This window comes from Aquarana catesbeiana, linkage group LG01, assembly GCF_042186555.1.
Source record: "Aquarana catesbeiana isolate 2022-GZ linkage group LG01, ASM4218655v1, whole genome shotgun sequence".
NCBI classification, from domain to species: Eukaryota; Metazoa; Chordata; class Amphibia; order Anura; family Ranidae; genus Aquarana; species Aquarana catesbeiana.
In genome coordinates this window covers 474,887,973-474,906,135 of record NC_133324.1, presented here as the reverse complement: position 1 = coordinate 474,906,135, position 18,163 = coordinate 474,887,973, and the positions used below count along the sequence as shown (strand labels likewise).

At 40.7% G+C, this 18,163-nt stretch overlaps 1 protein-coding gene across 4 annotated transcripts in view; it reads right to left on the bottom strand.

Moving 5' to 3' along the window:
* PALM2AKAP2 (PALM2 and AKAP2 fusion) overlaps positions 1–18,163 on the bottom strand; it is a 511,246-nt gene that overhangs the window by 7,566 nt on the left and 485,517 nt on the right. For 3 of the 4 annotated variants that reach the window (XM_073591310.1, XM_073591304.1, XM_073591323.1), the window contains 2 exons: positions 8,140–8,318; positions 4,256–4,294 (listed from right to left, as the gene is read on the bottom strand). In XM_073591310.1, the coding sequence (XP_073447411.1) occupies positions 4,256–4,294; positions 8,140–8,318 (218 nt within the window). The remainder of the gene's footprint in view (positions 1–4,255; positions 4,295–8,139; positions 8,319–18,163) is intronic. The other variant, XM_073591317.1, reaches the window with a different exon arrangement.

Sequence of the window (18,163 nt, the reverse complement as noted above, 5' to 3'; positions counted from 1 at the left end):
ATCACTTTGCATAACAGTGTGTACTGCTGGATAACCTTGCATGTCAAAATCTGACAGCAACTCTGTCTACTAACTACCTTAGAATCCACTGTTCAGTTTATAGATGCACAGTGCATTATTCATTAACAAATTGTTCACTTCTTCAGTGCATAGTTTCCTAGAAACACTAATTAGACATCCATGATAAAGTCCTCACACCCCCAGTAATTCTTTGAAAAGCCAAACCCTTTTAGAAAATCCTGCTTAAACAACTTTGATATTTACATTAGTTGGGGTCTGATGCAATGATCTATATGCTTGAAAATCAATTTGGATCACATTATGCTCTCACTTTATGTCGAACAGGCTTTCCTGCTTCATGACCAGCTTGGTTTTCACGTTTTGGAGATGTTAACGTTTGTAGAAGACCAAATGTGGTATTTATAACATAATAAATGCCACAGCTAGCTTTTATTTCATGGTCCCAAATTAAATTAGGCATTAGAGAGTGGGGTTTTGTACAGAGACAAATCATTTACAAAAGAATGAATTCACAGTATCTGAGCTTGTAAAATTGATTTATTTCCAACTTACTGTCGCAGCTACACTAACTGGCTCTTCCTGGCCATATCTCTAAGAAGCATATACATTAGTTCGCTAATCGGGTTGATGTCATGGCTATGCTGAATGTTGGGCACCAGGAGCTATAAACTTTTCTTTGATATTACCATATTGCTTACAGCTGAGTCCTTCTCCCCCTGAACCCTTGTAAATATTTACCCCCCTTGAGTATTATGAGGTCTCCTTAGAACCTGTTTGATGGGATCCCTCACGGATTTACAGTGCCACCTTACATTGAGACAGGCCCCTAGACCCCTATTGCCCATACTTACGGTATTCATATCATATCATGTGAAACCTAGCCCAATCTAGGCCTGGCCCCACACTGAATCTTACATTGTTCATGTGACCTCAACAGCAAACAAAGTTGCTCAGGTTACCTTTGTAGTTCGCACTTAGACGTTCACTGTCATACATAGGAGTGTTTGCATTCGTCCTATTTTTTTTTTTAATTTTTATTTATTTTTTTAATATATCCTTCCTTTGATTTTTGTACTGCAAAATGTGAAAAATAATAAATCCCCCCCCCCCCCCCAAAAAAAAAAAAGCATATACAGTACGTCCTGTGATAGATATGGATGCTTTTTTTAAGACAAAGATCTACTATGGGCCCTTATGAGCTGATCAGTTTTACAACTGTGTCCATTCTGTATATTATATCTATATCTATACACACACACACAGCAATGCATGCACAAAAATTAAGCTAACAGTCAGATTACAGCCAGCAATTTTCCAGCCAGTTGCCAGTTTAAAAAAATACCTAAATAAGTTGTAAAAGGGGTTCGGTCTATGAAAAAATACTTTAAAAAAGCAGCTAACAAAAGAAGATCCTTAATGCAGAATCTTCTGCTTCGAGGTGTATCTGAAGCCTGGTCTCCAACTGTTTGCTGTGGTTTCTTCTGCCACCTCCTATGTCAATACTGTGTCAAGGGGCAACAGATGCAACGGGGTTGCAGGTATGTGTCACAGTCAAAATGTCAGATGCTGAAGATTCTCCTTGAGGATGTAACGCTTGAAGAAAGTGATGACTCACTTCCCACTGGAAAGGTAAGAGTTAAGCCTCTCCTTTTGCTATATATATATATATATATATATATATATATATATATATATATATATATATATATATATATATATATATATATATATACATATATACATATATATACACACACACAGCACAGTGGTGTAGTGGGTAGCACTCTCACCTAACAGTAAGAAGGGTCGCTGGTTCGAATCCCAGCCACGGCACTACCTGCCTGGAGTTTGCATGTTCTCCCTGTGCCTGCGTGGGTTTCCTCCCACATTCCAAAGACATGCTGGTAGGTTACTTGGATCCTGTCTACATTCTCCCTAGTATGTATGAATGTGAGTTAGGGACCTTAGATTGTAAGCTCCTTGAGGGTAGGGACTGATGTGAATGTACAATGTATATGTAAAGCGCTGCGTAAATTGACGGCGCTATACAAGTACCTGAAATATATATATATATATATATATATATATATATATATATATATATATATATATATATATATATATATATATATATATATATATAAACACACACATATATACACACATACAGTATCTCACAGAAGTGATTACACCTCTCACATTTTTGTGAATATTTTATTATATGTCTTCCTGTGACAACACTGAAGAAATGACACTTTGCTACAATGTAAAGTAGTGAGTGTACAGCTTGTATAACAGTGTAAATTTGCTGTCCCCTCAAAATAAATCACACAGCCATTAAAGTCTAAACCTCTGGCAACAAAAAAGCGAGTACACCCCTAAGTGAAAATGTCCAAATTGGGCCCAATTAGCCATTTTCCCTCCCCGGTGTCATGTGACTCGTTAGTGTTACAAGGTCTCAGGTGTGAATGGGGAGTAGGTGTGTTAAATTTGGTTTTATCGCTCTCACTCTCTCATACTGGTCACCGGAATTTGGCACCTCATGGCAAAGAACTCAGAGGATCTGAAAAAAAGAAATTGTTGCTCTACATAAAGATGGCCTAGGTTATAAGAAGATTGCCAAGACCCTGAAACTGAGCTGCAGCATGGTGGCCAAGACCATACAGCAGTTTAACAGGACAGATTTCACTCAGAACAGGCCTCGCCATGGTCGACCAAAGAAGTTGAGTGCACGTGCTCAGCGTCATATCCAGAGGTTGTCTTTGGGAAATAGATGTATGAGTGCTACCAGCATTGCTGCAAAGGTTGAAGGGTTGGGGGTGGGGGTCAGCCTGTCAGTGCTCAGACCATATGCCGCACACTGCATCAAATTGTTCTGCGTGGCTGTCGTCCCAGAAGGAAGCCGCTTCTTAAGATGGTGCACAAGAAAGCCTGCAAACAGTTTGCTGAAGACAAGCAGACTAAGGACTTGGATTACTGGAAGTCCTGTGGCCTGATTAGACCAAGATAAACTTATTTGGTTCAGATGGTGTCAAGTGTGTGTATGGCGGCAACCAGGTAAGGAGTACAAAGACAAGTGTGTCTTGCCTAGTCAAGCATGGTGGTGGAAGTGTCATGGTCTGGGGCTGCGTGAGTGCTACCGGCACTGGGGAGCTACAGTTCATTGAGGGAGCCATTAATGGTAACATGTACTGTGACATACTGAAGCAGAGCATGATCCCCTCCCTTTGAAGACTGGGCCGCAGGGCAGTATTCCAACATAACGACCCCAAAACACCTCCAAGACGACCACTGCCTTGCTAAAGAAGCTGAGGGTAAAGGTGATGGACTGGTCAAGCAAGTCTTCACACCTAAACCCTATTAAGCATTTGTGGGGCATCCTCAAATGGAAGGTTGAGGAGCACAAGGTCTCTAACATCCACCAGCTCCGTGATGTCATCATAGAGGAGTGGAAGAGGACTCCAGTGACAACCTGTAAAAGCTCTGATGAACTCCATGCCCAAGTGGGTTAAGGTAGTGCTGGAAAATAATGGTGGCCACACAAAATATTGACACTTTGGGCCCAATTTGGATATTTTTACTTAGGGGTGTACTCACTTTTGTTGCCAGCGGTTTAAACATTAATGGCTGTGTGTTATTTTGAGGGGACAGCAAATTTTCAATGTTATACAAGCTGTATACTCATTACTTTACATTGTAGCAAAGTGTAATTTCTTCAGTGTTGTCACATGAAAAGATATAATAAAATATTTACAAAAATATGAGGGGTGTACTCACTTTTGTGAGATAGATATATCTATCTATCTCTCTCACACACATACACACAAGGTTTGTCGTCATCTGTTCACACCAAAGTTTATATCCTTTCATACTAAAAATATACATATTAAGAACAAATATGTTATAAATGCCTACATTTACAATACCTACATATACAAGACCAGTTTCACAAAGTGAGGTATAAGCCTAAAAGCCTTCAAACCTGTCCAGACTGGGTAAGGCTCTCAGAAGATGAGAGTTTTTGGTCTAAGGCAACTCACATGGCTTCGCCTATAAAACTGGTCCTGAATACGTATATAATCTTGGAGGAAGGGAAGATTATAATGGGATCCCCAAATATCTATAGGACTTAACAAAAGTAATGACACAAAGATGGAACAAGAAATGAGGGGTGGAGGAAACCATGCATTGGAGGATATGCATGCTGCAGTGGAGATAGGCAATTCACAGGTACCTCAGTAGTAACTCTGTAAGACAGTAATTTACTGGTGTACTGGTGAGAGAGAGAGGAAAAGAAGAAAGTTAGTGCACTAAACAGATACTGACAGGTGACAGATAACAGTAAACCTAGCACATTAGATGTAAGACAATCTTTTAGCAGGGAGGCCAAGCCCTTTCATCCTATTCAAGGTGTTTGGTAATAACATGCTTTCGTAAATTCTTCAAGATAATTTCTAAATAATTAGAAAGAAGAACATGTTGATGGTTAATTTTTCCACAACACAGAATTACACTGCATTAGACATTATTGAAATATTTTATACTGATTAAAATGTTAATGTATTATTGAAGTGTTAAAGACACTGTACAAGAAACATGTTTAAACACTCATTTATTTTAAAATGCAAGTGAAAAGCACATCTGAATTTTGTATTGTAATACATCTGATCAAAATTTACAAAACAAGTTGCAATTTGTGAACTAATGGACAATCTGATCTGGTTAATTCTTTTTCTGCGTCTCTTTGACATGCCTGATAAATTAGCTTCTTCCTAATATTAAGTGGAGTTTTAAATCACAAACAAAAAATGTTAGAGGCGTTAAAAAATCATGAACTCAAAAAATTCTTAATAATGGAAACTCAAGTAGATTAGACTGTGCAAATGTTTTAGGGAAGGTGTGAAGAAATGATGTAAAGTCAGAACCTAGAAGAACTGATGCGGTTTTGAAGGCAAAGGGCGGTCACACCAAATGTTGATTTGATTTCTCTTCTGTTCATTTTACTTTCCATTTTGAGAATTGGTTAAAAAAACTATACAAACTTTTTTTTTTTTACTTTTTAAGTATTCTTAATTGAAGGCATTTTTTCACGCCTGCCTAAAATGGTTTACATAGTGCTGTACATCATCTAGAACCCGATGTCAAAAGGGTTTCTGACTGCTGCCTGTGAAGCCTCTTTAACCTGGGCCTGTGTATGTGTGGGACAGCATCTACACATTATCAGTGAAAGCAGCAAGCTCTGATGGCTGGCACAAGCAGAGACAATGTGCTGCTTCAGAACACCGGAGGGCTCACAGGCAACAGCCAGGCTTCCTGGTATCATCAATGCTGGGAGGGAGGTAGCAGTGTAGGCTATCTGGTACAAAAACTCTCAACACTTCAGAAAATGTCAGAGTGACACAAACTACAGAGCCGTTACAAAAAATGCATAACAAATTACTTTTACAAGGGCAGCATCAGTAAGTGCGAATTCTAAATATTTTATTTATGTGCCTGAAGGTTTGGCAGTTAAGTTATACCCTTTACTGGCTTCTGTAAACCACATCTGAACCCTTTCGGAAACCTTCCTGACCAGGCCATTTTTTGTGATATGGCACTGCGTTATTTTAACTGACAATTGCGTGGTCGTGCGATGCTGTACCCAAATAAAATGTATGTGTTTTTCCCACAAATGGCTTTCTTTTGGTGGTATTTGATCACCTCTGTGGTTTTAATTTTTTGCGCTATAAACAAAAAAAAAAAAAAAAAAAAAAAAAAAAGCGACAACTTTGAAAAAAACCTAATATTTTTTACTTTCTGCTATAAAACATAGCCAATACAAAATTTTAAAAATTAAATATTTTTTTTTATAATATTTAGGCCAATAAAGTAGTAAAAAAAAAAAAATAAATCCCAATAAGTGTATATTGATTGGTTTGCGCAAAAGTTGTAGCGTCTACATACAATGCAATATTTTTATGGAATTTTTGTTTATTTTATTTTTTTTACTAGTAATGGCGGCGATCAGCGATTTTCAGCGGGACTGCGACATTGCGGCGGACAAACTGGATATCTAACTGACACTTTTGAAACTTTTTGGGGACCAGTGATACCAATACAGTGATCAGTGCTAAAAAAAAAAAAAAAAAGCACTGTCACTGCACTAATGATACTGGCAGGGAAGAGGTTAACATTAGGGGCGATCAAAGGGTTAAGTGTGCTTACTCTGATTGGGGAAAGACAGAGATCCAGGTTCCTGCTTAGCAGGAACACAAGATCTCCATCTTGTCTCCTTGCAGAAAGGTGATCTGCCTCGTTTACATAGGCAGATCGTCATTCTCCCTCTCCCAGGAATGATTGTGGGTGGCTAGTGGACATTGGGTCCGCTGGACCAGTTGATTGACAGCCCCACTAGCCAATCACGGTGTGATCGCGCCCCCCCCCCCAGTGGAGCCACCTAGTGGCTATTGAACAAAACAGTGTACTGGTTCATCGTTTCATGCAATGGTGCCACATTGCTGCAGTAAATACATGGAGGCTGGTCGGCAAGTAGTTAAGGAGAACCTCTGCTTCTTCATTTATTTCTCTTTTTTAATGTTTTTCTATGCAATCACTTGACTGCAAAGCTCCAGCTCAATACCCTTTTTCTTTGTGGTTGTGGGCTTAAACTCTCTTCCAGCCAACAACCCCTTATGCCCTGTACACACGGTCGGACATTGATCGGACATTCCGACAACAAAATCCATGGATTTTTTCAGACGGATGTTGGCTCAAACTTGTCTTGCATACACACGGTCACACAAAGTTGTCGGAAAATCCGATCGTTCTGAACGCTGTGACATAAAACACGTACGTCGGGACTATAAACGGGGCAGTAGCCAATAGCTTTCATCTCTTAATTTATTCTGAGCATGCGCGGCACTTTGTGCGTCGGATTTGTGTACACACGATCGGAATTTCCGACAACGGATTTTGTTGTCGGAAAATTTTATAGCAAGCTCTCAAACTTTGTGTGTCGGAAATTCCGATGGAAAATGTGTGATGGAGCCCACACATGGTCGGAATTTCCAACAAGGTCCTATCGGAGTTATGGATGCCGTGGGAGGGATGGATGCTGGTGGACCTCCACAGGACACACAGATTGCCTGAAGCTTTGCGGTCATGCATAGATCTTTAAAAAAAAAAAGCTATTCAGATGGGAATGTATTAGAAAATGTATGCAGGAAGTTTGAGAGCAATGAGGAAGCAACATTTAACAGGTGTATATTATGTAGCCTTTCCTTCTACTGTAAATGATTAAAGATGCAAGCTTTTGTGATCTCTTAGTTTCCATCCTCAGGCTTCATGCAATTCCGTTTTGCATTTGAATTGAAAGGAAAGAAGAGGCCTAAGGGGTTCTGAAAGCTTGGGTAAAGGGTATCACTAAAACTCAATTTCTGCATTAATCAATGGCTAATGTGATACAAGACGCCACTGTGAGCAGCCCGAACACGGTTACTTGATGACAGTGTCTCATTAAGGACAAATGTTTATTTGAAAAGCATAAAGAAGCTGTATCAACAGAAGTTTAATAGTCTTGGGGACCCTGTACACATAGCACTTGATCCTATTCAAATCTGTTCAGTGGTTTAAAATTAAAATGCCAAAGCTCAAACTATGGGCAGTCCATTTTGCCTGCATTTATGAGGAGAGTACACATGTAACTGTCAGCTTGTGTTGTTCTTGAGGTTAACTTTTACACAGCAAATAATGTGTTTTCCACTGCCATAAAATGTTTTCAGTGAATGCAGCAAAATGAAAAAAAAAAATACTGAACTGAAATCATTTGCAAATGTTACACAATAATGAAAATAAGACATTGCTGTAAAAATTTATATGAACATTTATATTAAAGTTTATATTACACTTTGTGTAAAAAGTCAGCTATCATATGATCAAGATTTTGATTTAAACAATGTTCTCCAAACAAATGCCTTATGTCACTTTTACTGACATTATGCATTTGTTTATACATTGTACGGTTATTAGGTGTTTTTTGCTTACTTGGATTTATAGCTTTTCTTACTGTACATTCGGTGTCTGTATGTTTTTTCAGGTATTAATTGCTCTAAGATTGAAAATGTCTGTCAGTGAACTTACAGTAGAGTCATCCACTCGCTCACGCCTCTTGCTTTTATGTGTCTCAAAATCATCCATAAGCGTTTGCATGAGGTTTCTTGGACGCTGGGAGGCAGTGGCATCTTCTAGTAGAACATCGGGTGGTGTTGGGGAACATTCTGCTTTTGATGTAGATGAAGTCCTTACTTTCTCGATTTTGCCTAGATAGATCAAAACATATTAGCTAACTGAACAATTGGTCATATTTAGTATCATATGTTCTCGAACTCACCATTCTGAGTTCCTAAATCACTGTACTGCCTCCAGAAACTAAAATTAGAATGGTCACTATGGGCCCTACACTAACTAGTAGAATTTCATTCAAATTTTTTGGATTTTAAAAAAGGACAATCAGTCAATTTTCTAATTGTTAGTGGGGTCAAATTGATGTTCGTTTTCAACCGCAGGGACAAGAAAATTCAAAGCAACAGAATGGACAATATTTCCAAAACAATTGGATTTCTAACAGCGTAGATGTGCTTTGTTCAGGAAAGTCCATTCATTCCAAATGTTAGAACAAAACAAGAGTTTGAAGTACTTTCAAAAGGTTAGTCGTCAAATAATCGGACTTGATTTACTGGAGGCAGATAGACTGTGCACTTTGCGAGTGCAGTTTCACTCAGCAAGGGAATTTGCGCCAGAGCTTAGTAAATGAGTGGAATCTCTGCTGACTTTCATCGTCCCACCATGTGCAAGCTATTTGGACTCCGTTGAATAATTTAATACACCAAATTCCACACAAAATCCCAAACTGCAGGAACAGGATAACAGTTCTCCCCAACCATTCCCCCTTTCCCATTTGTTCCGGGTTAGAACCATAAAAAGTTGACTTAAGAGGGAAAGGTATAAATCTGGCCTGCAAAAGTATGGCTGGTGACCATGCAAGATTTCCAAAGCCATGTGGTACATCCATGTTTTAGGAAGCCATGTGGCACATCCTGCACCCTCTAGCTGACTGACTGGGTAACTTAATATTTCTAAAGAGATGTTATAGCTCTCCCGATGATAGAAGCGATTTCTCACTCTATAAACATATAGCCAGTCGAAACGAGTGTGTCACAATCCATTTGCAGAATGATTAAGTATTGGATTGTGATGTTCTAACTGCATTACTGGTGTACATGGGTAGACTAATTCAGTCCATATCCATAATAAGCTATCAATGGCTCATAGATTCATGCTCTACAAATTATTGTTTGCTTGGAAATATATTTAGTATAAAAAAAAAATTATATATAAATTTGTGTTTAATCTTATTGTATTTTCTTGTGGAATCAATTCCCTTTAAAATAAATATATGGTTTTGTAGTCCCAGCTGGAATGAATAAACTGGGCATTATGGATATACAGTATAGAGAGAGGGGCAAATGAGGGAATAGTCCCTTTAGACTTTATACAGTAGGTTTGCATTTGTCCCATTGTGCGGTTTTAGGAGATATATATATATCCCCCATTCACTTCCTGGGGTCATTTTTCCTACGCACTTGCACCAGGGACATTTTTAGCAACTATGCCTCTCGGAGTTTGCAAATGTTTCAGAAAGAGAGAGTATATATATATTTATTTTACATGCACAATGTGATGTGCATTGGTATATCATTTGAAATGATACAGCACACCACAATGCACACATGCATATACCCATGAATCAATGTTCACTGTTAACATGCAGTAAAATGTGCATTTTACCATACATCATTGTAAGGTACATATGAGAAAGTGGCCTAACAGTATTATTGGTGCTTAAATTCTTAGAATTATAACCGTAAATGAAGACAAAAAGATAAATTGGGTGACTTAATCTGTCAGTAGTGTTAGCCCTCTAAATAGGTAACGAACAGAGAAAGCAACACAGAATTAGGTCAGACTCTGTTATGTCCAATGTCTTTTTTAGTATTCTGCACCAATTTCTATCAAAATTATTCTCATTAATAATTATAATCTCATTAAAATACTTAGTAATTGCATTAACCAATGTTTTAAGTTCCATTCTTCATACGAGGATTGGCTTACTGCTACTTATATATGGATGTGGGTCATCACCATTTGACAAAAGAATGCAATCTTTCTGTCCTGAATACTTTAAAGAAACCATGTTGGGTCTAAACAAATCAAAATTCCCCTGCAATAGAATAGGTAGTAATATCTTTCCTCTGTTCCAGCACTATAGCCCCAGTATCTCTCTCATCGCACATTTACTTTTTACAGTAACACTTTTTTTCTACATAATATACTGTATGACCACTAGGTGTCACACTGTTAAAGTGAAAAAAGATTTCTCTTCAAAGAGCCATAACATCCTGACTTCATTATAAAAGTGTACACAGGCAGAAAACACATTTTTTTCTAATGCTTCTTAATGTAGCTCTATTTCAGCCAATATGGCCATGCACATTGTGGAATTTAGATTTGTATTATAGAGCAGCATTCAGGAACATAAAAAAATGTCCCAAATCTGTATTTAGAGGAAATTACTAGCATAATTTACACAAAAAAAACAAAAAACAAGAAAAAAAAAAAAAAGCGTGGTTAAAATAAATGAATATCCTAGCCAATAAAAATGATGCGCTTAAGCATACACTTCTAACTGCCATATACCCATACACACATATAATTACACATCAGTTATACTAAAGGAGCCAAGAATGTGTGTAATGCTGACAATTGATTAGGTGGCTGTACAGCTCCCGGATCGCTTCTAAGGACCCCCCTGAACAAGGGGGCCTGGAAACCACATGTTGGGAGTCACTAAGTAGAGAGGGAGAAGACCAGGGAATGTCCGTCCGCTGATCCTCCCTAACAAATAGGAACCTGGAAGTGGTTTATTACGTCGCTTCAGTTCCGACAAAGTGTCAGACTGCCTGCCATACAATCGCAGTCCCATTATAAGTCGCTGATCGCCGCCATTACTAGTATAAGAAAAAAAAAAAAAAAAGAAAAAAAAAGAAAAAAATTCCAGTATATTTTTTAGCAAAAATAATGTAGCAGAATACATATTAGCCTTAATTTATGAAGAAATTTGATTTTTTTTTTTTATTGGATAGGTTTTGGTTTAGCAAAAAATGTAAAAAATATTTTTTTTAATTTTTGATCTTTTTTTTGTTTATAGGGCAAAAAATAAAAAACCCAATGGTGATCAAATACCACCAAAAGCAAAACTATTTGTGTGGGAAAAAAAAAAAAAAAAAAAAAAAAAAAAAAATCACATATTGTTTGTGTACAACGTTGCATGAGCGTGCAATTTTTCAGTTAAAGTAACCCAGTGCCGTATACCAAAAAAATGGCCTGGTCATGAAGGAGGATAAATCTTCCAAAGGTCAAGTGGATAAACAATCTAAAATGGCTTTAAATTCATGGTATTAAATGGTGTTTGCCTCTGTCCCAACTCTCTTTACCAGCTTCTAGGGGCAATGTACACATTTTACAATAGGAAGGAATTGATTTCTATTGTGAGTGTAGATTTAAGTAACCACTGCCGCATACCTCCCAACTGTCCCTGATTTCGAGGGACTGTCCCTCATTGGGAACAAAGTCCCTCTTGTCCCTCTTTCCTCCTCATTTGTCCCTCATTTTGGTCTGATCTATATAGTTGTATATAAAATGCACTTTTTATCTTTCAAAAAGTGTTTCCCAGGTGCTAAACCTTTCATCCAATTTCTAAATTGCTACATTTGTAAATTTCAAAAGCCAATATAAAAGGAATAGTAGTGGCATAAAAAAAAAAAAAAAAAAAAAAAAAAAAAAACACAACACTTGTGGGTTTAGCTATTTATTTTTGTATAATTCACCTTTAAAGGGGTGTGGTAGGGGGCGTGTCCTATGCCTACATACTTTTGCTAATAGGTGTCCCTCATTCCCATCTGAAAATGTTGGGAGGTGGAGTGTACAAGGTGTGTTCATTAGTCAAAGTGTCAATGAGTAGAGAGACTACCCTAGAGATGAATTGTATATGTTAAAAGGAATAAAGAAGATATCCAGTTAGAATGGGACTATTATTGTCGCTTTCCTTGTTATAGCCTATACTCAGGCCCTTGCCAACAATAGTGGGATCACATTGCACTTCCTGTTTAGTTTTTGGAGGGCAGAAGTGAGAATTCCTATTGGAGGCAAGGTTCACACCTGTGCGGGTGATTGACGCTGCGGGACTGCACCCATTTCCGCAACCACCCGCACAGAAAAATGCGCTGCCGTTCGGAAGATGTGTGGGGGTGCCATTAATCCTAATGGTACCCCCCACACACTAGAAACCGCAGTGCAGCTTCCTGCACTTGGAACCACATTGTTCTTGTTGTTTCTGTGCAGCAAGCATTTTCAAAAATGGAACAGGAACCTTTTTAAATGAATGGGCTGCTGTGCCCATGCAAAACGCGGCTTCCAGAGCCGCACAAGTGTGAACCTAGCCTAAGGGGTCCATTTATCAATAGTCTCAAGGAATATTTACACAACTTTACCCAAGACTTACCAAAATTGAATCTTATGTTAAAAATGGGTGAAAATTGTTTAAAGTTTAAGTGAAAACATTAATAAAACTTAGATATTCTAATGGAAAACAAACAAACACACACTTGTTGGAGGTTTCATACGATTTTTGCCAGCGGCTATAGCTGCTAGCTATAATCACTATGTTCTCCCGGTCGGGACAGCTCTCCACTGGGAGAACACAACAGCTCCGCAAGGGATTCCCCATAAACACTGTTGATGGGGGAATCTAGCAATTTTCTTTCCTGCAACCCGTGGTTGCAGAAAAAAAAAAAAAAAAAAATCAAAATCACACCATTTTAACAGAATAGGTTAGGGTTTTGTAGTCATAAATTATATGATTGAAGACTGGCTGAGCTAGCTTATTCAGTAGGTAGTGTGTGGCACAATCATAATGTACAGCACAGAACCCTTAGGCAAAAAAAGTGATTTTTCTTTTTTTTTTTTAAATAAACATGTTACACTCATGTGCTCTGCGCAATGATTTTGCACAGTGCAGCCCCAAATCTCCTCCTCTGAGGTCCCCTGGTGGCGCTCCTATTCCCCCCCCCCCCCCCCCCATGTTTGTGCATGCTTGATCTCGAGTTGCGCTGTTTGCATCTATTCAGACATGTAGCCGCTCTCAGCCAAGCCTGTGACAGTAGGGAGAGGGGAGAAGAGCTGCTGCAGACGTGCACATTGCTGGGATCAAGATCACACTCAGGTAAGTATATAGGGAAGGCTGCAGGGGGAGCTACTATTTTTTTTAACGCTGATGTAAACCCTTACAAACCATTTTTCACTACAAGTAAGCCTATAATAAGGTCTACCTGTAGCTACCCAGGATATCTCCTAAACCTGCACGGTGTAGGCGATATACCCTGTATCAACATTCGTGCTGTTGCTTCAGCTAAAGTACCATTAGCAGCTACTCCCGTGCACATGCACGGGAGTGACATCATCGCGGCTCTGGCAATCACAGCGCTGGAGCCCCCCCCCCCGATACCTGGAAATAACTCCGGGAGACATGTCACCAGGCAGAGCAGTGTGCCGGGACCACTGCAGCGGCTTCGATCTAAGGTGAGTATTTCATATTGAACTAGTATCCTATGCATACTAGCTTAATATGCCTTTGTCTTGCAGGGTTTTTTTTTTTATTTTTCTGTGGGTTTACAACCACTTTAATGCAGATAATGCATTAAGCTAAAAAAACTTTTTACCTTTACAACTACTTTAATTCATTCCCAATGAGCAGACATCATGGGTGGCTAACTTAACCATTTAACATTGCCCACTGCAATATACTGTGGCAGGGTGGTGGCTCTGCGCCAGATCACGTACCTAATATGTGATCTGACACTTCTGGGTCTGGGGCGCACGCTGGCGGTGACCCGCTCCCGCTGTGATTATACACAGTGGGAGCCCAGCGGCGGGTACCGAAGACCGGATGTCCGCAGGCACCCGCCAATTACACAGGACACAGGCAGATTGTCGTTCTGTCAGAAGGGAAGGCATTGAACCTGTGTTTCTGAAAAGCAGGAACACGGATCTTTGCCTTCCCTTAGTCAAAGCACCTCCCACACCATGAGTGAGCACAACCTAGGCACAGTTAACCCTTTGATTGCCCCTGATGTTAATACCTTACCAGCCAGTCTCATTGGTACAGTGACATTACATAATTTTAGCACCGATCACTTTATTAGTATCACTGGTCCCAAAAAAAGTGTCAGTTAGGTGTCCGATGTGTCCGCCGCAATATCGCAGTCCCGCTAAAAGTCACTGATCGACATTACTAGTAAAAATGAATTAAAAAAAAAAAAAAAATTATCCCATATTTTGTAGACACTAACTTTTGTGCAAACCAATCAATACATGCTTGGTGCGATTTTTTTTTGGTGCGATCGTTTGCCACTACCCCCAAAAATATACCACCAGCTCTGAAAATACTCCTCTCTCCGCTGGGTAGAAAATTCTACCTCAGCTGTCCTCAAGAGTTACAGCCTCTGGCAAGGTCTTTAGCATTGACACTTCCACCCATTGTGGTTCTTCCCACTATCTCCTTATTCTCCATAGGACACAGTAATGATGTAGAGGCCATCATGACATGTTAGAGGTCCCAGAAGACTGCAGGACCATTCACAATGGGAAGCTTGCAGCTTCACAGCCGAGTGCTCACAGTTAAGATGCCGCCACCGGGGACCAAAGACCGGTGGAACAAAGGGCTCAGGTGAGCACAGTGCTGGATCCTAGGACAGGCGAGTATCTGTTTATTACAGTTTTGTATCTGCTGACTTAATTTTTCAAAATGCTACTGGAGCTCCTCTAAGACTGGGTACACAAGGGCCGAATATCACAAGGACACAAGCAACAATTGAACCACATTTTCTAATAGAATAAGAATAGTTTAGAGCCCCTCCACCAGGATTGTATTGCTTTCTGTGCACTCATGAGGCATGCCAAGTTGCACCCAAGACTAATAATGAATAATTGCTAGATTTACCACTCTCTTTAGAAATATACTTGGCATTAGAAGGCTGGCTTCACATTTTGTTGATGGTTGTTTTTCTTGTCACATCAGTTCAATGTGGGCTTATCCACTAGTGCTTTGTAGAAAAACCTCTATTGAAAAGAGATTTAGCAGACAATACTTATGTACATAACACACATTTGTTTGGTGAACTCTTTCCCAGTGAGCTAATTGGCTTGTAATTTCCAACAGATGGCATGAAGCCAGACAGAGGAGAAAATGCAATGCAGCAGACTATTCGTGGAAGACTACTGCATATATTAAAGAGGTTGTAACCCTAAAAGAAAAAAAAAAAAAATTCTGTTCCTTTAAAATCAGGTTAAAAATGGCATAGTGCTTGTGCTGTCTAATCTATCCCTTTCTATGCTGTTAATAAAAATCTGGTTGACCCTGCCTGTTCGTGTGTCCCCCTAGGTCAGTGTTGGCGAACCTTGGCACCCCAGATATTTTGGAACTATGTTTCCCATGATGCTCAACTACATTGCAGAGTGCATGAGCATCATGGGAAATGTAGTTCCAAAACATCTGGCGTGCCAAGGTTCGCCATCACTGCCCTAGGTGAACTGACCACGGTAATCATGGCTTCTGATCCATTATACCATGGTCAGTTTACGTGCCTCTGTCACCCCGCAGTGTTAGAGTCTCTCCTCCCTCTCCCTCCTTGCCTGTCAGCTCCTAGTGTGTGAGCGATCTCCTCTCCGCCCCTCCCGTCCTCTCCTGTCGCTAGTAGTAACTGGCAGTGGAGTCAGGATTACTGTCAGCCCCTCTGCTCTAATAAAGTATGCTACACCGTGCAAATTTTTTTCAATGATGCCGCTATATACCTTATTTTAGATTGCCGACCGCCACTCTCCTCCCAGATCTAAAGACTACAGCGGGGGGGCTGAGCAGACAGCACAGTGGTCACGTGATCTCATGGCTGATGTCAGAGGGGAATCTCATCTCATTTCCAAAGGCTCCTGCTGCCATCAACCTGTCCAATGAGGAGAGACAGCGGCTGTGCTTGTGCTGGATCAAATCGGGCTCAGGTAACTAAAAAGGGGGGTCTGGGGAGAGCTGCAGCATAGAAGGTTTTTCACCTTAATGCATAGAATGCATTAAGGTGAAAAACCTTGAGGCTTTACAACTACTTTAAGCCAAGCACACACGATCAGAAAATAATGTGAAAAATACCGCTGTAGGAAGCAATCGTACAATAATCTGATTGTTAGTACACAGCTTTTGAGAACCGATCAGGACAGGTCGTGCAAAATGATCTGATGGGAAAAGGGCAGCACCCTCTACCAGAAGGTAGGTGCTAGTAAGGGTTATTTTACTAGGTTGTTCAACACAGGCAAATTTAGGCAGGCTTATGCTGCAAGCTAGGCCTGTCTGTTTTGATCTGAGGGCTGGGAGTGGTCAGAGTAGCAGTGGGTGTGATCACCTGGGCTCCAGTTCTGAGGCGCCTCCCCTGCTTCGAGGGAGAATGTTCTGGAAGAGGAGGCTGGGCCTAGAGGTAGAGTGGCAGGCAACTCTGTGGGAGCCCTTAGCAATCCCTAACTGGTGTTGGCAGGGGGCGGGCCTCCTATATAAGCTGAGGACACATGCTGCTGGGGAGGTGTAGTCGGCTGGGTGACGTGAGGAATGGAGTGCTAGAAAGCCGCAGGAGTACACCCCCATCTGGGGGGGTGTAGCGATTGCAGGAGGAGGCCTGAGGGAAGATTGCCTCTACACGGTCATTGGCAAGGTCTGTCACCACACGGTCAGTGGCAGGGAACTCCTGGAGCAGAGGGGCAGGAGAAGCTGTCGGAACGCATGGTCCAGACAAGTTCCTCAACAAGGACTCAGGGCTGGAAGGTCGCTTAGTGTTACCACAGTGGATGGCTGGAGGTGCCAGGGAATCTGTGAGCGAACTCTGCTTCTACACGGTCACTAGCAGAGTCCTTATCATGCACACGGTGGATGGTAAAGAGTCCTGTATCAGAGAAGAGACTGTGGAGATGTGTGTCAAAATAGTGTGGCCGGCTGGCACATGGTTTTCAAGTTGGACTGGCTGGGAGCAGTAGTCCATTTCCTAGAAGATAGACTTTAACCTACTAGGCCTCCGGGGAGAGGTTCTGCAGGCCTCAGGCTTAGTAGCAGTGAGTCATCAGAGCCAGTAGAGGGGCTTATTCAGAGTTCATACTACCCAATAGAAGAGGATGTATCATACTTTAATTAGCAACTACAAGATTGTGCAGGAGGAATCAAGTTGGTACAAGAGGAAACAAGTTTGGGCAGGAGTTGAAGAGATCTAAGACCATTGCTTTTACACGGTCAAAAGTGATGTTTCTGTCCCTCACATGGTGACGGATGGAGAACTCTTAGGAACTGTAGTCTGCACGGAGATGCAGGGAGCAACAGTCTGCATGGAGATGCAAAGGGAGTAACAGTCTGCAGGGCGCTGCAGGAGAAGAGTGCTTTGGATTCAGGTTAGTACACACTATAGTGGGATGTGCTTTGTTAATTTTTCATGTTTGAGGTTTACAACCAGTTTAATTCTTAATTTCTTAATACATGATGAAATCAAACTACCGTATTTATCGGCGTATAATACGCACTTTTTTACCCTGAAAATAGAGGATAAACCCTGGGTTTTTTTACCAACAGGGGGCGGAGATCGGTCGGTCCGCCCCCGGGTGCCATCCATTGGGAGGGTGTCAGGCCGGCCGCTCTGCCTCTCCTGGCCCTGGGACAGCACTGCCAGTAAACTTTAAAAGGTCAGAAAACATTGCTGCCAGCCCTTTGGTGTCCTTTTATGAAACTGAGATCAGCAGCGATCCCGAGTCTCACCGCTGATCTCAGCTCATTACCAGTTTATGAAACTGAGATAATCAGCGGAGAACATGCTCTCCGCTGATTATCTCAGCACAGTGAGAATTTGTAACTGACTTCACAGAAACAGCCAGTTTATGAAGGTGCGATCTTAGCACCTCACTGGCGATCTGTGACAGAATTCTCACTTTCTGATTCACCATTTCAGAAGTGGAGAATCAGAGTGAG